Source organism: Poeciliopsis prolifica, unplaced genomic scaffold (assembly GCF_027474105.1).
Source record: "Poeciliopsis prolifica strain line A6 unplaced genomic scaffold, Auburn_PproV2 SCAFFOLD127, whole genome shotgun sequence".
Taxonomy (NCBI): domain Eukaryota; kingdom Metazoa; phylum Chordata; class Actinopteri; order Cyprinodontiformes; family Poeciliidae; genus Poeciliopsis; species Poeciliopsis prolifica.
Genome location: NW_026562502.1, coordinates 577,112 through 604,846, shown reverse-complemented (window position 1 = coordinate 604,846; position 27,735 = coordinate 577,112). Strand labels below are relative to the sequence as shown.

The following is a 27,735-nucleotide window of genomic DNA, read 5'->3' as shown; positions in this document are numbered from 1 at the left end:
AACAGGTTTGACAGGTTCTGTTTTCCAGACGGTTTCTCTCCTGAGCCTCTCAGTTTCCCACAGTGGAGCTAATTTCCTGCAGGACCTGTGACCTGCAGCAGGTCAGAGGTCAAACCAACTGTTGGTGTAAGGTTACAGCCGCCTCGGGTTCTGGACGGGCTCCAACAGGAGCTTCTGTTTCTGCGCCACAAACGCAGCACAAACATCCAGTTCAAACAGGCAGAGAACGCCGCCGCCGCTGAAACTGACAGGAAACGCATCACAACAAACCAAATCCTTCACCGTGACATCACTTCCTGTCCTGGTTTCTCACAGCTTAAAGGGAAGAAAACAAACGAAGCGCCTCGTTACCGCACAAGAAGAAGAACCCGACATTCCTCCTGATTAATGAAAGTCATATTTCAGCTGCAGGCGCTCGCAGGAACACAAAGGAAATATTTCCAGAGCGACTCATGATGAGTTATGGCTGCTGGGAAAATATTCATCATGTCAGATAAAAACGCCTTCGCCGCTTCTGAGCCAGAGGATTTCAGCGAGGAGGAGGAAACGACTTTCCCACAGAGAGACGGATGGTTTACGTCTGCAGGAACGAGATCAGAATTTAAGCCGAAATCCTGAGAAATGTCCATGTTTGTTTAAAAACAGCCCAAAATAAAAGCAACAGAAAGAGGGCTGAGCTGCAAACCTGCAGGTACTGGAAGCTTTTTACTCAGATTTAATAAAAACCAGGAGAATGAATCGATTTCTCTGCTGAGGAAAACCAGGAAAATAAGGTTTTATTGAACAAACTGAAGTTACAGAGGAGAAACGGTTTAAATAAAGATCAAAACTGCTCAGGTTTGTGTAATGAACTAAAATAAAAACTGATATTTATTGCATTTTTTCAGGCAGGTTTCCAGTTAAAGATTTACTGAGTTTATTCAAGAATTATGGAAAAACTTTCAGCTTCAGATGAAAAACATCAGAACTAATAACAGAAAGTGTTTTACTCTAAATATTGATCAACATTTTAGACAAACTAAACCTCGATTAGTTAAATCACATACTTTTAATTTCTGCAATAAAATATTCTAATCCTAAATGTTTTTATTAAAATTATAATTAGTCAAAATAAAGGCTATAAAACAGCAGCTTATGTGAATTATTCTGTTTCTATGAGATGAAGTTATTAATAGATTTTCTATAAATCTGTTCTGTTAAACAGGATCCAGCAGTGAACTAGAATAATATTATTAATAATATTAATTAATTTAAACAGAAACAATCTGCTGCATCTCATTTTCTTATGAATATAATTCAATCTTGGCTGTTTTAATGACCCGCAGCGTTTGCTTTTTCTGCTGTGTGATTCTGCATGACATTCTTTTCTCCGGTGGTTCCTGTAGTTTGCGGGTCGGATCCGGATCTCTGCAGAACCTCGGCTTCATGCTCTGTGATTTATGAGTTTGGATCGTCTCGGTGAAAACCCGACCGTTTCTCTGGTCGTAAATCTCTCGGTTCGTTTCTGTCCTCAAACAGAAGCGTCTTTGTTCTGGTCTGGACCGGCGCCGATCCGACCGGTTCCCTCTGTCAGCGTTCTGGGTCGGAACCGACGGGTTCGCTGCATGTCTGAAGAAAATCTTCAGTAGAATCAGTGGGCAGAGAATCTAGACGTTTTAATCAAGGTGATTATTATTAATGTTTGTAATCAATAGTTTTATTTATTGATTCCTTCCATTCCATCGGTTTGAATGTTTCATCTGCATGAATCCACAGCGGGTCAAAACTTTACATACAGGTCCGTTTCTCCTCTGCAGGAAGTTGATCCTCCATCTGGAGCTTTTTGGATTCATCAGGAAGTTTTTACCGCTTTGAGTTTTTGCTTTTTAGGGTTTTGTCCCTCCCTGGTGCCGTACTCACTTCATTCCTCAGTTTGAGATTCTTGGCTCCTGGTTCTCCTGCCCATTAATCACCCCAGTCGCTGGAAAGCAGCCAGTTTGATTCCTAGCAGATGTTCTCCAGCTCCTGACGTCTCTAATTCTTTCACTAATTATTCTCACCAATTTCCATTTCCTGTCTACTTTTGGTCCAACAGAACCAAAAGCAGTCCAGAGTTTAGAGTTAAATCTCAGAACCGTCACGTTTTCCATCTGATATTTCAGTTGTCAGATAAATTAAATTAATAAATATTATTGTACAATCATGAACACAAAACAAGAAACTTCAGTTTAAATATGTAATAAATACAAAACAGAAAAAACTTTCACAAAACAGGATTTTTATAACTTACAGGTTTCATTTTGTAACCAACTTTAGGAAAGTAAAACTCTTTCAAAACGCTGAATATGCGATAAATGTCCCTGAAACAAAAAATAGTTTTAAAATGTAACCAGGAACTTTTAAGCTCAATAAATATTTAAACAAATGCAAAAACATTCTGAACATTTAGCAGAAAATTTAGCTTAAAAAACAGATTTTATAAACTTAAAGCTTTTTGTAGCTGAAAATGATAAAACTTGTTTAGGAACAATGATCTCCTGTTAACCTCAATTTATTTAATTAAAACCAATACAAAATAAATAATAATCTACAAAACTACTTTTAAAATAAACCCAAAAATGAATATTAATGTTTGCAATCAAAATAAAACTAAAACAAATAAAGAGAAAAAATAATAATTTAAAATGCTATACATTTCTTTTTTTAATAACAATACAGCGAGAATAATGAATAAAATAACAAAGAAATAATATAAATGTGCTGTCTTAAATGAACCAACTAAATCTTCCCAGCAGGCAGCTGCTGGGTGATTTTACCGTTTTGTGATTGGCTGTGGCGCCGTCCAATCAGGGCTCAGGCCTCGGCCAGGCAGCCTATCACCTTCATCATCAGCTCCTCCTTCCTCAGCTTGGAGCTCACAGGGATTCCTCTGTTCCTGAGCCACAGCAGCAGGGAGGCCGCCGCTGAGCCCGGCCCACTGGGAGGGAGGAGAGAGGGAGCCGTGAGGTCATGAGGTCATGAGGCAGCGCTGACATCAGCGCTGACATCACACTACAACCTCATGTTGATATTAACGTTCAGCGAGCCGCCGCCGGATCGTCCATCACTGTCTATCACTTTGGGATTAATAAAGTATTTAAAATTTGTAGCCGCAGCGCAGAGGCCTTCTGTCGCTGTTCATCACTCTAACACACTGCGATACCTCACCCTGAGGTGTTTAGAACATGCAGTTTACTGGAGCTAACTGCGCTAAATGTTTTCCACGTTAGCAGGAAAGCTAAGCGCTAAGCTAAAGTTAGCTCTAATGTTCCCACCCAGGTCAGAACCTCTGAGGTCCAGTTCAACCAGCCGGCCTCCAGAACAAGAGCTGATTGGGTTTTAGCTTTCATCGGAGTTTTTAAATCAGTTTTTCCTGCAGAACCGGGTCGGTCTACAGAACCGGGTTGTCTGCAGAACCGGGTCGATCTGCAGAACCGGGTCGTCTGCAGAACCGGGTCGGTCCGTCTCACCTGGTTGCTTCTGGCCATTTTCTCCACGTCTTCCTCTAGAACTTTGGACTTGTTGGTTTCTCTTGCAGCTCGAAGGCGACCGTCTGGACAGAACAAAACAACATCTTAAGGTTCTAACAAAATGATGCCATTAAATTCCTTCTAGAACAGAACCAGAACTTTCTGGACCAACCTTCCTGCTGCTGGCGCGGTCTCCCTCTGATACCGGGTCGGTTCTGGCTCGGTGCTGCCTTCAGGCCCGGCCTCTCTGCTGGTCTTCATGATGGTTCTGGGGACGACGGTTTTTGGGTCCCGCTGCCTTCCAGCAGTTGGCGGCCCGTTCGGGTCGGACCGTCCCAGAGGTTCTGCTGGGTTTGGGGTTTGGTTCTGGGTGGGAGGATGACGGCGGCTTTCGCCTTGAACACCGGGCTGAGGCTGGAGATCCGGGTGACCCTGGACTGACCCGACGTCGGGGAAACGGCGGCGCTCCGGGCTTTTGGGGCGGAGGGCGAAGCGAGGGACGAGGCGAGGAGGAGGAGGGAGGGGCGCGGCGGAGGAAGAGGAGGAGGAAGGTGTGACCTGTGACCCGGCAGGAAGCGGCAGGGTGAGTCTGCGTTTGTCCTCCGTTCCTCCGTTCCGCCGGTTCTGGACTCGCAGCAGAGCCACGCTGAGCCGGCGGGTCGGGTCGTTGTTCCTGAAGATGGGAACCAGTTTGGGAGGCGGGTTCACTGGGACCGGACTGGGCTGGAAGAGGAGGGAGGGATGAAGCCGGCTGGAAGTGTTGGGAGAAAGAGGAAACGGGCAGGGAGCGGTCCGACTGGTCCTGGTTCTGACTGGAGGACGGGTGGGCCGACCGGTCCTCTGGACGGCGCCACAGCCACTTCCCAGATCTGCTTCCTGGAAGAGCGCCGCCCTGCTGGGACAGGGGGACCCAGGCGGGCGGGTCCGCCCGGCAGGACGGCGCCTGCTGGGACAGAACCGGCCCGGTGGTCAGGTTGATCTGGTCCCAACTCAGAACCTGAGGAAGGAAACGATTCTTCGTGATCACCTGGAGGTTCAGGTCTTTATGGAATCAGCATCACACCTGAAAACAACCAATAGGTCAAAGCTGGGCGGATTAATGCTCCTCTCATAGAGGAAACTATTAGAAGTGCTTTGGTTCCTCCTGGTGGTCGGAGTGTGAACTACACCTGGGTCACAATGCTGATAAACTCCATAAATAATCTTAACCAGGTTGTTTGGGACCAAAACCCAAAAAGTTACTTCTGATTTTGAAGTTAGAAATAGAAATGAGTAAAACTAGTAATAAAAATAAATATGTAAAATTTAGGTATAATTTTAGAAAACATTATTTCATTCTTTCCATGTACTTTGATTATGGAGATCTGAATCAAATGATTACTAAATAAATACATACTAGGGCTCTGCAATAGGCCCTGGATATACTGTCACTGTTAGCTGTATTTTAAAAACCATGGTGATGAAATAAAATGGCTGTTCGATAATGTTCTGATTCAATAACAAAAACAGAGAAGCATCAATAATCAACATACTGAGAATGAAAAGTCTGTTTCATTCCCTAAGTGCCTGGTGTGTCTGATTAGCATCACAGCTAAATTTACACTGATGGTGGCTGAAATGTTTACATTTATAATCTCTAACATTTCATTGAGAATGTTCTAATGTTTCTAATTATGAATTTATTCTGAGGCTTTCAGACATTTTAATGAAAGGAGACGGAGGTGAAAATGTTGTGACCTTTGACCTTGTTCCACATGGAGTAAATATTTTCTAGATGTTGCTGTTTTCCAGAACATCTGGTTGCTACAAACATCAGAGCTGAGGTTAAACTGAAACATGTGCAGGTCTGTGCAAGTGATTCTGGTCGGGTCGCCCAGATACGGAGAAAACAGACATTTAAATGTAACTACGGGCAACAGAGACTGAAACTCATTTAACAGAGAAATAGGAAGAGAAAGACAACAATAATCTGATAAAATAATAGTACAGCTGATTTTAAGTGCCTTCTTTTAATGAGGACAAAAGGAAAAGTGCAATCATTTCTTCCGCTCAGCTTCACCTTCCAGGCTGAAAACCAGCAGAAATTTCCACCTTTGAAGTGAGAATGAAACGCCTGAGTTCAGATGGAGCTGGGCTGAGCGGCATGAATATTTTAGCCCAACTCTGTGGGAGCTGAACTCGTCTCTACAGAGTTTCTGACGGCCTTCTCCCTCCTCTAACACTCTGGATGAAGGATGGCTTTAATTTCAGCAGCTTTGATGCTCAACCTGCAGGAAGATCTGCAGCTGCTTTACGGCGCCTGGCTGCTGCTGAGAAACGCTTTTATTACGGCGCATAAAGAAGAATATTCTGCATTAAAATGAGGATTCAGTCAATTCTTCACCAAACCTCATGAGGAGAAGCTTCTTTCACTCCACTGACGTCAGGAATGTTAATTCAGGAGATGCAGAGGAAGAAGTTTCGCTGCTCTGAGGTTGTTAAACTGTCTGAAGGTTTTATTGGCTGGAAACGCGCGAATAATCACATTTCCTGCAGCTCCACGCTCAGCAGGGAGGATACAGGAAGCTACAGGAATGGCTGGGAAATAAAACCACTTCTATTCTCACGGTTAGGACACACGACCTCCATCTATTTACATCATAAACATTCAGATTAATAAATTACTGAAATTATTTCTCCCTTTTTGTTTCAACTTCCTGGTTCTTCCACAAGAGGGCAGTACAGTAACAGCTGCTCTAATTTCACAATGCTAATCATTTTCATCCACAACAATTAGAGGATGCAGCAAACAAGCTGCATCATTTATTTATTTATTATGTCATTTGCATAGCATTATTATTTCTGTTTTGCTAGAGAGAATGTTATTAATCATAATTGTTATTGTTTATTTTAGGATAAACTATCAGCTGTAGCTGGTTTTGCAGTTTGAAAGTTGTTTATTTTCTGTTTGTCTTGTTTTCTGAACATGGCATTCTTCCTCTCCTCCTATTGGCCGCTGCTTGAGCAGCTGTGAGCGCGCTCAGTAGGCGCTGACAACCAGGAAGAACCTCCTGAATTAGTTTACTGTTGTTGACAAAAAAAAAATCATTATTTTCCCTGCAGTTGTTCAGAACTGAAGCAACAAAAAACCTTTTTGAACAAATTAAAATGATGAAGAATACAAAGAAAGAAACTTACTGGTAAAACAAACAAAAAGAATATTTAGTTTTATGTTTCTCAAATGTCTGAAACCTGAAGAAAGAAACATGAATTTATCTAAGAATTTAAAAAGTTTGATTTTAAATTTAAATTTTCTTTCAAAACCTTTTATTTTTCTATATTTCCTGGGAAATAACTTTATGTGTGACTGAACCGAGCAGCGCTGCAGCTCCTACCTGCATGGAGGCAGCGGTGGTCAGGCCGGCCGCGGGTAACTGGGTTTACTGGTCAGACGGGTCGGGAAGCCACACACGCTCTGCAGCCGCTCTCTGCTGTCGGCCAGGAAGCGGGCCAGCGCCCCCTGCAGGTCGCCCCCGGGGCAGCGCTGCACAGGCTGCAGGCGGATGCAGCTGAGAGGGTAACTGAGCGGTGGGAGTGAAGGAACGACGTTTGGTAATAACAACAATAATAATAATGACAGAAATAAAGTGCTTTAATAACCAGTGATATCTAGTTGAGGGTTTCTATGCTCTGCTGCTCTGTGCAGCTTCTAGGCACTGAATCTACGTTTGGATACGTGAAGAGTTTCTCTCCCACCGGCCTGAAGTAGACGCTGCAGTAGACTCCGCCCCCCTCCAGCTCCGGCAGCCGGTAGCCATACTGGGGATCAAACCAACAACCACTGGGTTGATTCCAGCCACTGGAATCAACCAGTCTGGTTCCACAGAAAGGCAGAGCGAGGTTCTGACAGTGCGGGCCGGGTCGGGCGGTACCAGGCGGTTCCAGTGGTTCTGAAGGTCTCCGTAGGTCCTGAAGGGTCCGTCTCTGGGCAGCTGGTGGCTGATGCTGATGATCTGACCCTTCTTCATGCTGCACAGAAAAACAGCCATGAACTCAGAGCAGCGGCTCCACCTGCTGGCCAGAGGATCACATTACAACAGCAGGACGGAAATGAATCCGATTTTAGTTTAGAAAACCTGATTAAAAACTTTTAGTCATAAATCAGGATTTCTGTTAATATTCTGATTGATCCTCATAATGAAGTGATTAGTTTCTGATTGATCCTCATAATAAAGTGATTAGTTTCTAATTGATCCTCATAATGAAGTGATTAGTTTCTGATTGATCCTCATAATAAAGTGATTAGTTTCTAATTGATCCTCATAATAAAGTGATTAGTTTCTGATTGATCCTCATAATAAAGTGATTAGTTTCTAATTGATCCTCATAATAAAGTGATTAGTTTCTGATTGATCCTCATAATAAAGTGATTAGTTTCTAATTGATCCTCATAATGAAGTGATTAGTTTCTGATTGATCCTCATAATAAAGTGATTAGTTTCTAATTGATCCTCATAATGAAGTGATTAGTTTCTAATTGATCCTCATAATAAAGTGATTAGTTTCTAATTGATCCTCATAATAAAGTGATTAGTTTCTGATTGATCCTCATAATAAAGTGATTAGTTTCTGATTGATCCTCATAATAAAGTGATTAGTTTCTAATTGATCCTAATAATAAAGTGATTAGTTTCTGATTGATCCTCATAACAAAGTGATTAGTTTCTAATTGATCCTCATAATAAAGTGATTAGTTTCTAATTGATCCTCATAATAAAGTGATTAGTTTCTAATTGATCCTCATAACAAAGTGATTAGTTTCTAATTGATCCTCATAATAAAGTGATTAGTTTCTAATTGATCCTCATAATAAAGTGATTCGTTTCTAATTGATCCTCATAATAAAGTGATTAGTTTCTAATTGATCCTCATAACAAAGTGATTAGTTTCTAATTGATCCTCATAATAAAGTGATTAGTTTCTGATTGATCCTCATAATAAAGTGATTAGTTTCTGATTGACCCTCATAATAAAGTGATTAGTTTCTAATTGATCCTCATAATAAAGTGATTAGTTTCTAATTGATCCTCATAATAAAGTGATTAGTTTCTGATTGACCCTCATAATAAAGTGATTAGTTTCTGATTGATCCTCATAACAAAGTGATTAGTTTCTGATTGATCCTCATAATAAAGTGATTAGTTTCTAATTGATCCTCATAATAAAGTGATTAGTTTCTAATTGATCCTCATAATAAAGTGATTAGTTTCTAATTGATCCTCATAATAAAGTGATTAGTTTCTGATTGATCCTCATAACAAAGTGATTAGTTTCTGATTGATCCTCATAATAAAGTGATTAGTTTCTGATTGATCCTCATAATAAAGTGATTAGTTTCTAATTGATCCTCATAATAAAGTGATTAGTTTCTAATTGATCCTCATAACAAAGTGATTAGTTTCTAATTGATCCTCATAATAAAGTGATTAGTTTCTGATTGATCCTCATAACAAAGTGATTAGATTCTAATTGATCCTCATAACAAAGTGATTAGTTTCTAATTGATCCTCATAACAAAGTGATTAGTTTCTGATTGATCCTCATAACAAAGTGATTAGTTTCTAATTGATCCTCATAATAAAGTGATTAGTTTCTGATTGATCCTCATAATAAAGTGATTAGTTTCTAATTGATCCTCATAACAAAGTGATTAGTTTCTGATTGATCCTCATAATAAAGTGATTAGTTTCTGATTGACCCTCATAATAAAGTGATTAGTTTCTGATTGATCCTCATAATAAAGTGATTAGTTTCTAATTGATCCTCATAATAAAGTGATTAGTTTCTAATTGATCCTCATAACAAAGTGATTAGTTTCTAATTGATCCTCATAATAAAGTGATTAGTTTCTAATTGATCCTCATAACAAAGTGATTAGTTTCTGATTGACCCTCATAACAAAGTGATTAGTTTCTGATTGATCCTCATAACAAAGTGATTAGTTTCTAATTGATCCTCATAATAAAGTGATTAGTTTCTAATTGATCCTCATAACAAAGTGATTAGTTTCTAATTGATCCTCATAATAAAGTGATTAGTTTCTAATTGATCCTCATAACAAAGTGATTAGTTTCTGATTGACCCTCATAACAAAGTGATTAGTTTCTGATTGATCCTCATAACAAAGTGATTAGTTTCTAATTGATCCTCATAACAAAGTGATTAGTTTCTGATTGATCCTCATAACAAAGTGATTAGTTTCTAATTGATCCTCATAACAAAGTGATTAGTTTCTGATTGATCCTCATAACAAAGTGATTAGTTTCTAATTGATCCTCATAACAAAGTGATTAGTTTCTGATTGATCCTCATAACAAAGTGATTAGTTTCTGATTGATCCTCATAATAAAGTGATTAGTTTCTAATTGATCCTCATAACAAAGTGATTAGTTTCTGATTGACCCTCATAACAAAGTGATTAGTTTCTGATTGATCCTCATAACAAAGTGATTAGTTTCTAATTGATCCTCATAACAAAGTGATTAGTTTCTAATTGATCCTCATAACAAAGTGATTAGTTTCTAATTGATCCTCATAACAAAGTGATTAGTTTCTAATTGATCCTCATAATAAAGTGATTAGTTTCTGATTGATCCTCATAACAAAGTGATTAGTTTCTGATTGATCCTCATAATAAAGTGATTAGTTTCTAATTGATCCTCATAATGAAGTGATTAGTTTCTGATTGATCCTCATAATAAAGTGATTAGTTTCTAATTGATCCTCATAACAAAGTGATTAGTTTCTGATTGATCCTCATAATAAAGTGATTAGTTTCTAATTGATCCTCATAATAAAGTGATTAGTTTCTAATTGATCCTCATAACAAAGTGATTAGTTTCTAATTGATCCTCATAATAAAGTGATTAGTTTCTAATTGATCCTCATAACAAGTGATTAGTTTCTAATTGATCCTCATAATAAAGTGATTAGTTTCTGATTGATCCTCATAATAAAGTGATTAGTTTCTAATTGATCCTCATAATGAAGTGATTAGTTTCTAATTGATCCTCATAACAAAGTGATTAGTTTCTAATTGATCCTCATAATGAAGTGATTAGTTTCTAATTGATCCTCATAACAAAGTGATTAGTTTCTAATTGATCCTCATAATGAAGTGATTAGTTTCTAATTGATCCTCATAATAAAGTGATTAGTTTCTAATTGATCCTCATAACAAAGTGATTAGTTTCTGATTGACCCTCATAATAAAGTGATTAGTTTCTGATTGATCCTCATAATAAAGTGATTAGTTTCTAATTGATCCTCATAATAAAGTGATTAGTTTCTGATTGATCCTCATAATAAAGTGATTAGTTTCTGATTGACCCTCATAATAAAGTGATTAGTTTCTGATTGATCCTCATAACAAAGTGATTAGTTTCTAATTGATCCTCATAATAAAGTGATTAGTTTCTGATTGATCCTCATAATAAAGTGATTAGTTTCTGATTGATCCTCATAATAAAGTGATTAGTTTCTGATTGATCCTCATAATAAAGTGATTAGTTTCTGATTGATCCTCATAACAAAGTGATTAGTTTCTAATTGATCCTCATAATGAAGTGATTAGTTTCTGATTGATCCTCATAATAAAGTGATTAGTTTCTGATTGATCCTCATAATAAAGTGATTAGTTTCTGATTGATCCTCATAATAAAGTGATTAGTTTCTGATTGATCCTCATAACAAAGTGATTAGTTTCTGATTGATCCTCATAATAAAGTGATTAGTTTCTAATTGATCCTCATAATGAAGTGATTAGTTTCTAATTGATCCTCATAATAAAGTGATTAGTTTCTAATTGATCCTCATAATGAAGTGATTAGTTTCTAATTGATCCTCATAATAAAGTGATTAGTTTCTAATTGATCCTCATAACAAAGTGATTAGTTTCTGATTGATCCTCATAATAAAGTGATTAGTTTCTAATTGATCCTCATAATGAAGTGATTAGTTTCTAATTGATCCTCATAATAAAGTGATTAGTTTCTAATTGATCCTCATAATGAAGTGATTAGTTTCTAATTGATCCTCATAATAAAGTGATTAGTTTCTAATTGATCCTCATAACAAAGTGATTAGTTTCTGATTGATCCTCATAATGAAGTGATTAGTTTCTGATTGATCCTCATAACAAAGTGATTAGTTTCTAATTGATCCTCATAATGAAGTGATTAGTTTCTAATTGATCCTCATAATAAAGTTTAGTTTCTAATTGATCCTCATAACAAAGTGATTAGTTTCTGATTGATCCTCATAATAAAGTGATTAGTTTCTGATTGATCCTCATAACAAAGTGATTAGTTTCTGATTGATCCTCATAACAAAGTGATTAGTTTCTAATTGATCCTCATAATGAAGTGATTAGTTTCTAATTGATCCTCATAATAAAGTGATTAGTTTCTAATTGATCCTCATAACAAAGTGATTAGTTTCTGATTGATCCTCATAATAAAGTGATTAGTTTCTAATTGATCCTCATAATAAAGTGATTAGTTTCTGATTGATCCTCATAATAAAGTGATTAGTTTCTAATTGATCCTCATAATAAAGTGATTAGTTTCTAATTGATCCTCATAATAAAGTGATTAGTTTCTGATTGATCCGCATAACAAAGTGATTAGTTTCTAATTGATCCTCATAATAAAGTGATTAGTTTCTAATTGATCCTCATAATAAAGTGATTAGTTTCTGATTGATCCTCATAATAAAGTGATTAGTTTCTAATTGATCCTCATAATGAAGTGATTAGTTTCTAATTGATCCTCATAACAAAGTGATTAGTTTCTAATTGATCCTCATAACAAAGTGATTAGTTTCTGATTGACCCTCATAATAAAGTGATTAGTTTCTGATTGATCCTCATAATAAAGTGATTAGTTTCTAATTGATCCTCATAATAAAGTGATTAGTTTCTAATTGATCCTCATAATAAAGTGATTAGTTTCTGATTGATCCTCATAACAAAGTGATTAGTTTCTAATTGATCCTCATAATAAAGTGATTAGTTTCTAATTGATCCTCATAATAAAGTGATTAGTTTCTGATTGATCCTCATAATAAAGTGATTAGTTTCTGATTGATCCTCATAACAAAGTGATTAGTTTCTAATTGATCCTCATAATAAAGTGATTAGTTTCTGATTGATCCTCATAATAAAGTGATTAGTTTCTAATTGATCCTCATAACAAAGTGATTAGTTTCTGATTGATCCTCATAATAAAGTGATTAGTTTCTAATTGATCCTCATAACAAAGTGATTAGTTTCTGATTGATCCTCATAACAAAGTGATTAGTTTCTGATTGATCCTCATAACAAAGTGATTAGTTTCTGATTGATCCTCATAACAAAGTGATTAGTTTCTGATTGATCCTCATAATAAAGTGATTAGTTTCTGATTGATCCTCATAACAAAGTGATTAGTTTCTGATTGATCCTCATAACAAAGTGATTAGTTTCTGATTGATCCTCATAACAAAGTGATTAGTTTCTGATTGATCCTCATAACAAAGTGATTAGTTTCTGATTGATCCTCATAATAAAGTGATTAGTTTCTAATTGATCCTCATAATAAAGTGATTAGTTTCTAATTGATCCTCATAATAAAGTGATTAGTTTCTGATTGATCCTCATAATAAAGTGATTAGTTTCTGATTGATCCTCATAACAAAGTGATTAGTTTCTGATTGATCCTCATAACAAAGTGATTAGTTTCTGATTGATCCTCATAACAAAGTGATTAGATTCTGATTGATCCTCATAATAAAGTGATTAGTTTCTAATTGATCCTCATAACAAAGTGATTAGTTTCTGATTGATCCTCATAACAAAGTGATTAGTTTCTGATTGATCCTCATAACAAAGTGATTAGTTTCTGATTGATCCTCATAACAAAGTGATTAGTTTCTGATTGATCCTCATAACAAAGTGATTAGTTTCTGATTGATCCTCATAACAAAGTGATTAGTTTCTGATTGATCCTCATAATAAAGTGATTAGTTTCTGATTGATCCTCATAACAAAGTGATTAGTTTCTGATTGATCCTCATAACAAAGTGATTAGTTTCTGATTGATCCTCATAATAAAGTGATTAGTTTCTGATTGATCCTCATAACAAAGTGATTAGTTTCTAATTGATCCTCATAATAAAGTGATTAGTTTCTGATTGATCCTCATAATAAAGTGATTAGTTTCTAATTGATCCTCATAACAAAGTGATTAGTTTCTAATTGATCCTCATAATAAAGTGATTAGTTTCTAATTGATCCTCATAATAAGTGATTAGTTTCTGATTGATTCTCATAACAAAGTGATTAGTTTTTGTCCTGGCTCTGACGCTCTGTCAGGTCCAGGACTGTCCACCGGGTGGCGCCGACCCACCTGGGGAGGACGTGGCTCCAGATGGGTCCCCCTATGGAGGACAGGTCCAGGATGAAGTCCGGGTCGCTGCAGAACCTCTGGAGGACCGGCGCCGGCAGCCCGAGGTCATCCAGCTGAGACAGAGAACTGACATGTTCTGGTTCTAGTTCCGGTCGGCCCGCTGCACCCCTCTGGGCCTCCTACCTTTGGCGGCGGCGTTCTCACAGCGCTGGCTTCAATGCTGAGGCTCAGCCGACCACCACTGGTGTTCATCTCCAGACCTGCACCAGAATCAGAACCGTTAGCTTTACCGGGCCGGCAGAACCCGATGCTGCAGAGGAGCAGGAAGCAGAACGTACTGACGGCGCTGAGCGTCCCCCGCCGGGTCAGGAAGTCTGCCCCTGCAAACAGGACCAGGTCAACCCAATTCAATCAAACTTTAATAGTTTTGATTATTGATCCATAATTTTTCTGAACAGCATCCAGTCTGGATCTGGTACCGGAACCAGCATGACCCAATATGCTCTCTGTTGTCATGAAGACGCTTGAACAGCACCACAGCTAGCTTTAGCATAACAAACCGCTGACCTTTGACCCATGAACAAACCAGACAAAGATGGAGATGGTAACTATAGCAACAAGCATGGAGGTGGCAGAATCATCCTGTGGGACAATAAATATATTATTTATTTATTTATTGTTTTTAAACATTATTTCTAGTTTATTCCATATTAATTATATTTACTTTATTCTATTTGCTTTAATAGATCTAATTGATCTGCAGGTTGTTTATTTATCTATTTAATGCTTTTAAAAAATCTGTTGATGTTTTATCATCGTCATCATTTTATAATAAACTTCAAATTAATTTAATTAGTTATTTATACATATTTTAGATTCTGATTTTATTTTATTACTTTTTTTATTTTGATATGTATTACAGTAACAATACATTTATTTTTATTTAAAAAGATATATTTATTTTTACATAAATATATTTCGACAGAAAACTATCTTGTCAAGAAATAAACTTGATATGAATAAATATTCTTGTGGCGTTTTTTCAGGGCTGAAGCTGATTGGTTGAACCCTGAGGGGGCGTGGCCTGCTCTGCCTACCTGAGATCAGGTAAAGTCCTGCTTTGTTCCAGCGGGGAGTCAAACGGCTGATCAGAGAGTAAGAGAGGCAGCACTGCAGGTCGCCAGGAAACACCGTGTGGGGAACGCCCAGCTGCACACACACACACAGATAAACACACTGATAAACACACACTGATAAACACACACTGATAAACACACACTGATAACACACACTGATAAACACACACTGATAAACACACACTGATAAACACACACAGATAAACACACACTGATAAACACACACTGATAAACACACACAGATAAACACACACTGATAAACACACACTGATAAACACACACAGATAACACACACTGATAAACACACACACAGATAAACACACACTGATAAACACACACACAGATAAACACACACACACAGATAAACACACTGATAAACACACACACAGATAAACACACACTGATAAACACACACAGATAAACACACACTGATAAACACACACAGATAAACACACACAGATAAACACACACACAGATAAACACACACAGATAAACACACTGATAAACACACACACAGATAAACACACACTGATAAACACACACACAGATAAACACACACTGATAAACACACACTGATAAACACACACAGATAAACACACACTGATAAACACACACAGATAAACACACACTGATAAACACACACTGATAAACACACACAGATAACACACACTGATAAACACACACACTGATAAACACACACAGATAAACACACACTGATAAACACACACACAGATAAACACACACTGATAAACACACACACAGATAAACACACACTGATAAACACACACTGATAAACACACACAGATAAACACACACTGATAAACACACACACAGATAAACACACAGATAAACACACACTGATAAACACACACAGATAAACACACACAGATAAACACACACACAGATAAACACACACTGATAAACACACACTGATAAACACACACTGATAAACACACACACTGATAAACACACTGATAAACACACACACTGATAAACACACACACTGATAAACACACACAGATAAACACACACACTGATAAACACACAGATAAACACACACTGATAAACACACACACAGATAAACACACACTGATAAACACACACACAGATAAACACACACTGATAAACACACACTGATAAACACACACAGATAAACACACACTGATAAACACACAGATAAACACACACTGATAAAACACACACTGATAAACACACACAGATAAACACACACTGATAAACACACACACAGATAAACACACACAGATAAACACACACTGATAAACACACACTGATAAACACACACAGATAAACACACACTGATAAACACACACAGATAAACACACACTGATAAACACACACACAGATAAACACACACAGATAAACACACACTGATAAACACACACAGATAAACACACACAGATAAACACACACACAGATAAACACACACTGATAAACACACACTGATAAACACACACTGATAAACACACACACAGATAAACACACACTGATAAACACACACACACAGATAAACACACACTGATAAACACACACACAATCAGGTGACCCCTGCTGGCTGCAGACAGTAACTACAGCAGTCTGATCTCACCTGCAGACGGTTTCTGATGGCGAAGGCCTGAAGGACGCCGCGCTGCAGGAAGTGGACCTGACATGGAGGAACGGGTCAACAACCAACACAGCAACATGCAACAGTAACATGAAGCAGCAACATGAAGCAGCAACATGCAACAGCAACATGCAACAGCAACATGCAACAGTAACATGCAACAGTAACATGCAGCAGCAACATGAAGCAGCAACATGAAGCAGCAACATGCAACAGCAACATGCAACAGTAACATGCAACAGTAACATGCAACAGCAACATGCAACAGCAACATGCAACAGCAACATGCAACAGCAACATGAAGCAGCAACATGCAACAGCAACATGCAACAGCAACATGAAGCAGCAACATGCAACAGCAACATGCAACAGTAACATGCAACAGTAACATGCAACAGCAACATGCAACAGTAACATGCAACAGCAACATGCATAAACACACACAGATAAACACACACTGATAAACACACACAGATAAACACACACAGATAAACACACACACAGATAAACACACACACTGATAAACACACACTGATAAACACACACACTGATAAACACACACACTGATAAACGCACACACAATCAGGTGACCCCTGCTGGCTGCAGACAGTAACTACATCAGTGCTGCCTCTCTTACTCTCTGATCAGCCGTTTGACTCCCCATGAAAGCAGCAACATGCAACAGCAACATGCAGCAGCAACATGCAACAGCAACATGCAACAGTAACATGCAACAGTAACATGCAACAGCAACATGCAACAGTAAACATACAACAGCAACATGAAGCAGCAACATGCAACAGTAACATGCAACAGTAACATGCAGCAGCAACATGCAACAGTACATGCAACAGTAACATGCAACAGTAACATGCAACAGCAACATGAAGCAGCAACATGCAACAGCAACATGCAACAGTAACATGCAACAGTAACATGCAACAGTAACATGCAACAGTAACATGCAACAGTAACATGCAACAGCAACATGCAACAGCAACATGAAGCAGCAACATGCAACAGCAACATGCAACAGTAACATGCAACAGTAACATGCAACAGTAACATGCAACAGCAACATGCAACAGCAACATGCAGCAGCAACATGAAGCGCAAGCAGCATGCAACAGTAACATGCAACAGCAACATGCAACAGTAACATGCAACAGTAACATGCAACAGCAACATGCAGCAACATGCAACAGTAACATGAAACAGTAACATGCAGCAGCAACATGCAGCAGCAACATGCAACAGTAACATGCAACAGCAACATGCAACAGCAACATGCAACAGTAACATGCAACAGTAACATGCAGCAGCAACATGCAACAGCAACATGCAACAGCAACATGCAACAGTAACATGCAACAGTAACATGCAACAGCAACATGCAACAGTAACATGCAACAGTAACATGCAACAGTAACATGCAGCAGCAACATGCAACAGTAACATGCAACAGTAACATGAAGCAGCAACATGCAGCAGCAACATGAAGCAGCAACATGAAGCAGCAACAGCAACAGTAACATGCAAACAGCACATGAAGCAGCAACATGAATCATCAGAAGTTGGACATTGAGGTTAAAAGCTTCGCTCTGAGCCAACAGCAGTGACCTTCAGCAGGGTCGTTCTGAAGGCTGCTGCTCTTCACTCCGTCCTGGTTTCTTGCTGAACTTTCACTGACTGTCTCTGATGAGAACAGAACCGACTGGACTGAACGGGTCAGACTGCTGCAGGCAGTCTGGTCAGTTAGTTTGGGTTTCCCTTCATCAGCAGCAGCTGTTTTACTTTCTAGAAACAACATTAACTAAAGTCTTTGAAATGTGACTTTCTCTAATCATTTTATGATTAGGGATGATTACTAGAATCGTTTTCTGTTTTCAGTCACAGAGGCAAGCTGCAGCTGCTGCAGCGGCGCATGCTGCAGCTGCTGCAGCGCATGCAGGTAGCGTGTGAGCAGACGGGGTGGCGTGCAAAGTTTCCATGACAATCATTCATGTTCCTGTCAGCCTCACAATGTCTCAATCTCCAGATCTGTGGAACAAGAAGCTTCCTGCTGCAGCAGCAGAACTCGGCCTGAAGTTTACATCTTCATTCATCGCATTTACTTATTTACATGATAATTATCCTTGGTCTGGTACCTACATGTTATTTAATATATATAATCATTATTTACTAGTATTAGTAGTAGTATTTTATTGGATTTCTAGAATTATTATTAGCTGTAGTTTTATTATGGGAGTTATTTAGTTATTACCATTATTTTATGTTTTTTTATTATGTTTACAGTTTTATGCTGTTCAACCTTAATATTCAGCTCGAATGATTTATATTTAGACCAAATTATGTCTGATCTGAATGAAAAGGTTACCAAATTTCCATCCATTTTTCTAACATGATGTTTAACAATATAATGCTGCTTATTGATGCCAACAAACGTGCAGTGAGTCTCACAGACATGACTGCAGTGACGTCAGTGATGGAGTCCAGAGCAGGACAGGCCAGGACGTCCGAGTGCAGCAGCACCAGCTCCCTGTGGAGACAACATGGCGACAACATGGCGGACATCTTCAGCCTCTCTCAGCTGGAAGCAGCGATGTTTCCGGTGTTTACCTGCAGGTCCTGATCTGGTTGGTCCTGGGCTCCTGCTGCTCTTCCTCCTGCGGACTCAGCGTGACGCAAACCAACTGCGTCATATCCGGAAGTCCGAGGAAGAACAAAGACTTGGGCCCGACGCCGCTCATCCTGCTGACGCGACGCTTTTTACATAAACTCTGCTTTTAAACCAAATTCAAAATTATAACATAGATGGATTACAACTTCTGTATTGTAAAACCGAAAGTTTGTGTCAAAATTAAAACTATTTCGTGGCACATACAGAATAAAAGATGCTACAAAGACATCAGCAAAAACAACCATGGTGGGAATATGATAAAAATAAAACATTATGACACATTTATAACTAAACACACAGCAACAAAAACATCTGTTAAAGAGTTAAAAGTCTGAAACTTTTCCTCACCTCTTGACCCCTGACTGGTTAAATCAAGCTAACTCAGCTGGACTCAGTTTAGCCTCGGTTTTTCTGTCTAAAATAGTAAATTCACATCTAATTTTCAAGGTTTTCACATCTGTCTTCTATAAAAACTATTAAATTCAAAGCAGTAGTCCAAAATATATGAAAATTATTCCAATTTGGTAAAAATCTCAAAACACCTTCGCTCCAAAGATGGGGAACACAAATGACGAGTCTGCACTCCTCTTTTCATCCATGTGACTTTTTCTGTTTTTAGTTCAGGTTATTTTATATAAATTCGCTCAAATATATTAAAAAGATGATGCTGTACTCCTCTATAACCTTACTTACACTCATGTGGCTGTTGTCAGTATTTGGGTAAGTCTGGTTGATTGTCTCTTCTACCACAGTGTAGACAATCTTTGTATAGACCAGCTTTGAGTTTGTGGGGCGCGTGTTTCCCGCCGGAGACTTCCAGAAGTTAAATCAAAGCTGGTCTATTGGACAGGAAGCTCTGCTGTTAACAGTTTAGAAGCTGCTAATGTCCAGAGGAAATCCACATTAAAGCAGCCCTCTGGCAGCACCAGCGGGTAACTCAACACGTATTACGTGAGTGCGTGAGATAAGCCAATCCTTGCGTGAGAAGTGGTTTCCTTGAAAACTGTTGAACTTTGGTGAACTTTGCCTGCTTTGCCCAGTCTTCGCCCACAGCTGGGCGATGACTGGTGAGAAACCAATCAGCGACTCGCTTTGTTAACGATATGGAAATGGAAGCCAATGAGAGTACGAGAATAACTTTGAGGGCGGTACCAACCGTGGCAAGGTTCTGTTTGGTGCCTTGAAGTAGCCTTACTTGAACACAGTCGGACCGGAAGGAGACGTATTCTTTCAAAAATAAAATCTCAACATTCATCAACTGAGTCAGCAATCGCACATAATTATTTACTGAATGGACGAATATACTTCCGTCTGGTTCAATATAAAATATTTACATCAACACTCAACTCTAATTTTTTTTAAATAAAATATGAAAAAAGGGAATAATAGACTAAGGATAACTCCAAAAAATATTTCTTACTAAAGAGCATTCATTCATAAATGGGGGAGCGGTTTGCTCAGGACCGCCTCTGGCTTCTCAGGAAAACCAACACGTTTTAATTGTGCTTTATCATAATATATTTGTTTATCTTTTTATTTATTCATTTCACCTTTAAGCTTTTTAATTTTGATCTGATTTATTTATTTAATATTTATTTAAATACCTTCATAAATATGTATAGTTGTTTGCTTAAAGCACAAATTTGTAAGCTTAGAAGTCTACTTACGTAATTTTTTTGTTTTATTTTTATTGCATGTTTTTTATTTTTTTAAATGGAATATAACTGCATATAATTACTTATTTGTGTTATCAAATATCTTAATTTTGTTTTTAATTTTAATTTTCACAATTTCAGCAATTTTATGGAATTATTTTAGCTCTTGCTTTCTTTTTTACTTTTACTATGCTTGATATTCTATCCCTAAACTGGCTTGTCAGTTTTATTTGAAAAACTCCACACGGAAGTGGTGTTACCGCGCGCTCACCTTGATCGTTGATAAGCAGTGAGCGCTGGAAGTTGGAGCGGAGTCTCTGGGTAAATGTCGGAGTGTTTGTGCGGTCGGACTCTCCCCGGTATTACATAACCTCAGTCCGGCCGAGCAGCTTCTCCTCCCGGTTCTCCTGGTTGTCCTCCCGGTTCTCCTGGTTGTCCTCCCGGTTCTCCCGGTTGTCCTCCCGGTTCGCTGCCGGACCAAGGTGCGACAGAGATGGGTGAGAAGCAGGAGAAAAGCCCCGAAGGAGTGAAGTACTTCCGGCTGTCAGAGATTGAGGAGCAGAACTCCTTCAAGTCCACCTGGATCATCATCCACAACAAGGTCTATGACGTCACCAAGTTCCTGGACGAGGTGAGGAAAGTTCTGCTTCTGGTTCCGGTCACCAGCCGGAGCTTTCTCTCGGTTTGCTGCTTCACATCAGATTTGATCAGGATTAAATCTGAGAGCCGCTCAGGGCCGTAGCTCAGGATTCTGGATTTGGGGGCCGGGGCCCCTATGGCCGCCAAGTATAAACTATTCTAGAATGTAACTTAATGAACCTGAGAAACGTTGTTATTAAATCACTGATTTATGATTATTGGGTATTTATTGTGAGCATCACATTTGTGTCCGACGTGGTGAAGCCATTTAAAAAGGCAGCTTGTTAAAACTACTGAGTCTTTGCTCTCATAAATTCATCATTTCAAATATTTTCTTTATTCTGTTCATGTTGAGTTTAATTTTTTTCACATATTTTTAGTTTAACTTCATTTTTCACCTCTAAACTAACAAATCACAGTGAAAAAAAAAAAGATTTAACTCTTAAAAATAACAAATACTTCTATTAAATTTAAACAATCTTTATTGAATTTAACTACCTAAAAATGTAATTTGCACATAAACATAAAGTGAATCTTTTTTTTAAATGAAGTACTTCCTGTGCCTGACAGGAAGTCCTTGTGCAAGGTAACAGTGTTGGCAGAACGACTCGGTCCAGTCAGAACCTGATCGACTTCTTCCATGTCTGAATAACACAAACTTTACTTTGTTTAGGACGCTTGGTTCATCAGCTTATGATAAAATAGTTTTTCGATCGACTCAAACCTCCAATCAGAGGATCATTAAAAACCCAGAAGAATCAAAACAATCCTGAATAAACTGTTAAAATAAGAGCACCTCACTTACTGCAGTCGTCTCCATGGTGACCAGCCGTTGGTCCCGTCAGCCAATAGAATTGCAGGTTTAATTAGCATGAAGCTGATTTGTTCAGGTCCACAGAACCAACCGGAGGTTCAGCAGCTCTTCTGTTGTCTGGTAATGGCTCCGCGGTCTCCATGGTAACCGTCTATCAGGTCAGAGGTCATTATGAACTGATATTTGCTCCTGCAGGACCTTTCACTCAGAACCGGCCAGGTTGGACTTTTGTCCCGCTGTCTGTCAGAGGACAGGCTGCACAGAGGTGAGGTGGTGGGCGTGTCCTCCAGGGAGCGTCAGCGCCGGCCAGCCAATCAGGACGCTCGGTCCGGGGCTCCTTCAGACCCGGTTCTGCTGAGGCCCGGTTCTGCTGAGGCCCGGCTGTGCTGAGGCCCGGTTCTGCTGAGGCCCGGCTCTGCTGAGGCCCGGCTCTGCTGAGGCCCGGTTCTGCTGAGGCCCGGTTCTGCTGAGGCCCGGCTCTGCTGAGGCCCGGTTCTGCTGAGGCCCGGTTCTGCTGAGGCCCGGCTCTGCTGAGGCCCGGTTCTGCTGCGGCCCGGCTGTGCTGAGGCCCGGTTCTGCTGAGGCCCGGTTCTGCTGAGGCCCGGCTGTGCTGAGGCCCGGTTCTGCTGAGGCCCGGTTCTGCTGAGGCCCGGTTCTGCTGAGGCCCGGTTTTGCTGAGGCCCGGCTCTGCTGAGGCCCGGTTCTGCTGAGGCCCGGCTCTGCTGAGGCCCGGTTCTGCTGAGGCCCGGTTCTGCTGAGGCCCGGTTCTGCTGAGGCCCGGCTCTGCTGAGGCCCGGCTCTGCTGAGGCCCGGCTCGTTGTCTCTGCTGCAGGCTGTAAATCATTGGCAGGGCGATCCGGCAGACTGGAGCAGGGACGAGAGATAAGAGAGAAACGCAGAGTCAGCAGAACAGACAGCCAGAACCAGAACCTAGAACCCATCCAGAACTGGACCCTGAAGGTCTTCCAGAGGTTTTTCATCTGGACTTGTTCTTCTGGTCAAACATTTTATTTGTTTGTCCATTTTGAATCTTTCTGTTGTATCAACACAGTTTGTTCAGTTTGTTAAAGTTATTTATGTCAAACATCCATCAGAACCATCAGAACCTCCAGAACCATCAGAACCTCCAGAACCATCAGAACCATCAGAACACAGAAACAGTTTGAGGAAAATCATCAGATTATTGTTTGTTTCATGAAATGTTTTATTTGTCTTTGTGCTGATAATTTAAATTATTGTTTATTTTGGGAGAAAATTATTTTACACTGAGGAAGATTATGAAACCTGTTCATCAGTTTCTACTTTTTAAAAACTTTTACATTTGTTTAAAAATGTTTTACAGTGTAAAATATTCTGTTCACCAGTAAAAGCACCAAAACCTCAAAGGTTTTAAAAAGTAGCAACTGATGAACAGGTTTCATAATCTTCCTCAGTAATCCGGTCCTCCTCCCGAAACCGGGTCGCATCGGGTCGTTTTGGTGACAAATCTCTGAAACTGACATTTAGAAAATAAAATGTTCGACCTGATGATTATTGGTCACATTTTCAAAAACTAAAACTAAAACTAAAACTAAATAACTAAAACTGAGCCGAAAATCAGACGTTCAGGGGTTTCCGTGACAACCAGAGCATTCTGGGTCCGGTTCCGGTTCCAGTTCCGGTTCCGGTTCCAGTTCCAGTTCCGGTTCCAGTGACGGTTCTGGTTCTGGCTCTGGTTCCGGTTCTGGTGCCGGTTCCAGTTCCGGTTCCAGTTCCAGTTCCGGTTCCAGTTCCGGTTCCAGTTCCGGTTCCAGTTCCGGTTCCGGTGACGGTGTGGTCCGTGTCCGCAGCATCCCGGAGGCGAGGAGGTTCTGAGGGAGCAGGCGGGGAGCAACGCCACCGAGAGCTTCGAGGACGTCGGCCATTCCACCGACGCCAGAGAAATGGCCGCCAGCCTGGTGATCGGAGAGCTGCACCCGGTCAGTGTGGGGTCGTCGCCACGGCGACGCCGACATGACACCACACGACACTGACCTTACTGTCCACCTTGACTCGTCTCACTAACTGTCTGTCCACCTTGACTCGTCTCACTGTCTGTCTGTCCACCTTGACTCGTCTCACTAACTGTCTGTCCACCTTGACTCGTCTCACTAACTGTCTGTCCACCTTGACTCGTCTCACTAACTGTCTGTCCACCTTGACTCGTCTCACTAACTGTCTGTCCACCTTGACTCGTCTCACTAACTGTCTGTCCACCTTGACGTCTCACTGTCTGTCCACCTTGACTCGTCTCACTAACTGTCTGTCCACCTTGACTCGTCTCACTGTCTGTCCACCTTGACACGTCTCACTAACTGTCTGTCCACCATGACTCGTCTCACTAACTGTCTGTCCACCATGACTCGTCTCACTAACTGTCTGTCCACCATGACTCGTCTCACTAACTGTCTGTCCGTCTGCAGGACGACCGGCACAAGATCCACAAGCCTGTGGTGAGTCTGCAGAGCCAGGGGCATCATGGGAAATGTAGGCCGCAGTGGATGGATGAGGAGCAGGAAACAGGAAGAGGATGATGATGTTTAACTCTGACCTTCATCATCACTTCTCTTCTTTGTGTTGGACAGGAAACGCTGGTTACCACGGCGAAGGAGGACGGCAGGTAAACATTTGCACCAGGGGCCTCAAGGGGCTTTTGGGGCCCTAGGGGCAACTGGGGCTTCTGGGGGCCTCAAGGGGCTTCTGGGGGCCCTAGGGGCAAACTGGGGCTTCCGGGGGCCTCCAGGGGCTTCTGGGGGCCTCAAGGGGCAACAGGTGGGCATCTGTTCCCACCAGGGGCCGCCAGGGGGCCAAAGCCGGTCTCCGTCTGGGTGGTTCAGTGTCTCCTGCTCCTCTCTTGCAGCTGGTGGTCCAATCTGATCATCCCCACTCTGGCAGCCGGCATCGTGACTCTGATGTACCGCATCTACACCACCGACAGCATGTGACATCATCGCCTGAGCGCTGTGATGTCATCATCCGCAGCGCGGATGGCTCCCCTGAGCGTAGAGCGGCGGTTCTAGAGCGGACGACTGGCTGCTGGGACCAGCAGCATCACGTTCCCTCAGTCTGATCTGGACCCGCGGCTCTATGCTGCATCGCCATGGCAACTCTGAATTAACCAGAATGTAACCAGCCAATCACACGACTCTGTCCCAATGACGTCCCTAATGGCGGCCATTTCCAATCCAGACGTTCAGCAGAACCTCTTGATCTTGCACTGGATGTATGATTAGTTTTTATATCTTCAGAACTGAATGTGAACCAGTTTCTGCAGCAGCAGCTACTATTGGGTCCAGTTGGTTCCAGTTGGGTCCAGTCTGGTTCCAGTTGGGTCCACTTGGTTCCAGTTTGGTCCAGTCTGGTTCTGGTGACCTCAGTCTGAAGGGTGGGTGAAACCCGACCCGCGGTGTCTGTCACCAGAACCGGCTTCCCGCCTCGTTCTGCACTAATTAACTCTTGAACTGGACTGATGAAATTCTGACTTCATTTTTATGGAAAAAGTTTCAATCTGGCTGTAAAACCTGAGAATCTGTCCTCCATCCAGCAGGTGGAGCCCTTCAGACTGAACCGTTTTCCAGAACTTCTGGTCGATCCGGACCTGTCCAGGTTCTGTCAGAACCAGAACCCAGTGATGATGTATGAGTGCAGCTGCTTCCTAATGTAAAGTGATTGAGACGTTTTGCTTCGGGCTTTTATTCTGAAATCTACTCCAGGTTATTGTGGGATGGCTGGTTCTGGAGCCATCAGATGAATGCAGCTCTGCAGCGCCACCCTGTGGTGTAACAGGAACAATCTGATTATTTTATTTTGTTCAGATTCAAATGAAAGAATTAAACCCAGAACTTAAAACTCAACCAATCAGCTGGAGGTTGGTGGTCTGTTGCCGGGAAGATTCCAGAAAGGAGACCGAAGAAACAAAGCTGATGTATTTTATTATTATATTAAACCAGGAACTAACTGGGACGTTTTGATGGACGACTGATGCATAAAGCTGTAAATGTGAGGGATCAAATTGAGGTTTGGGGGCCTTCTTATGGTCCGCTGGGTGATTTTCAGAGGACCCCAACTGGAGTTCTGGAGTATAATTAAAGTTAATGTGGCTGGAAGTTCAGGTTTTTAAAATAAAATAAAATAGGTTGAAGAGAAATCGTAATTGTTTCTGAGGTTCATCTTAATCTAGAAGCAGAAACATCAGAAAGTTGAACAGAAAAAAGTTTTTAAAATTGAGGCTCAGAAAATAATAAACCCCAGAAAATCAGGAAACTGTCGGTTTATTTTTTATTTTGGGGTCTTTAATAATTTTCTATGTAAATCTGATGATTAAATTTATTTTAATAACATCAACCTGATTTTAGTTTATTATTTTAACAGAAAAATATAATTTTGATGTTGGCATTTTATTTAAAATAATTGTTGAGGACTTGTTTTAAACTTCATGACAAAAAGTTTGGATTGAAATGAAGTGTGTCCATCCGTCCATCATCTGCCGTTTATCCAGGTCGGGTCACGGGGTCAGCAGGGTCAGCGGGGTCAGTAGGGTCAGTAGGGTCAGCAGGGTCAGTAGGGTCAGCGGGGTCAGCAGCCTAAGGATGGAGGCCCAGGCTTCCCTCTCCCAGCCTCTCCTTCCAGATCCTCCAAGGGAATCCCACGGCGTTCCCAGGCCGGCCGGGATCATGGTCCTGGTCTTCCTCTCCTCCCGGTGGGACCTGAACTCCTCACAGGGAGCCTCCATCATGACCAGATGCCTCAACTGGATCCTCCATGTGGAGGAGCAGCAGCTCTAGTCTGATCCCTCCTGGATGACTGAGCTTCTCTGTCAGGAAACCCAGCTCCCTACGTAGGAAACTCAGCTCCCTACGGAGGAAACTCAGCTCCCTACGGAGGAAACCCAGCTCCCTACGTAGGAAACCCAGCTCCCTATAGGAAACCCAACTCCCTACGGAGAAAACCCAGCTCCCTATGGAGGAAACCCAGCTTCCTATGGAGGAAACCCAGCTTCCTACGGAGGAAACCCAGCTCCCTACGTAGGAAACCCAGCTCCCTACGTAGGAAACCCAGCTCCCTACGTAGGAAACTCAGCTCCCTACGTAGGAAACCTAGCTCCCTACGTAGGAAACTCAGCTCCCTACGGAGGAAACTCAGCTCCCTACGGAGGAAACTCAGCTCCCTACAGAGGAAACTCAGCTCCCTACGTAGGAAACTCAGCTCCCTACGGAGGAAACCCAGCTCCCTACGGAGGAAACTCAGCTCCCTACGG

General features: G+C 40.8%; 2 protein-coding genes across 2 annotated transcripts; one reads left to right on the top strand and one right to left on the bottom strand.

Moving 5' to 3' along the window:
- Positions 1–2,832: 2,832 nt before the first annotated feature.
- Positions 2,833–19,709, bottom strand: LOC129355233 (uncharacterized protein C18orf63-like). Its single transcript, XM_055024764.1, is given in 18 exon segments — positions 2,833–2,956; positions 3,661–3,776; positions 3,778–3,849; positions 3,851–3,958; positions 3,960–4,212; positions 4,214–4,485; positions 6,863–6,894; positions 6,897–7,048; positions 7,204–7,286; positions 7,400–7,496; positions 13,913–14,025; positions 14,096–14,172; positions 14,251–14,292; positions 15,010–15,121; positions 16,655–16,711; positions 19,133–19,211; positions 19,292–19,423; positions 19,701–19,709. Coding segments are annotated over 17 exon segments (1,920 nt in total). The 5' UTR covers position 19,423; positions 19,701–19,709.
- A 1,598-nt stretch (positions 19,710–21,307) lies between these two features.
- LOC129355236 (cytochrome b5-like) lies at positions 21,308–26,822 on the top strand. Its single transcript, XM_055024767.1, has 5 exons — positions 21,308–21,638; positions 24,290–24,418; positions 24,902–24,931; positions 25,064–25,098; positions 25,339–26,822. Exons 1-5 carry the CDS (start codon positions 21,501–21,503, stop codon positions 25,421–25,423), a joined length of 417 nt encoding a protein of 138 aa, XP_054880742.1. The 5' UTR covers positions 21,308–21,500; the 3' UTR covers positions 25,424–26,822.
- The last annotated feature ends 913 nt before the right edge of the window (positions 26,823–27,735 follow it).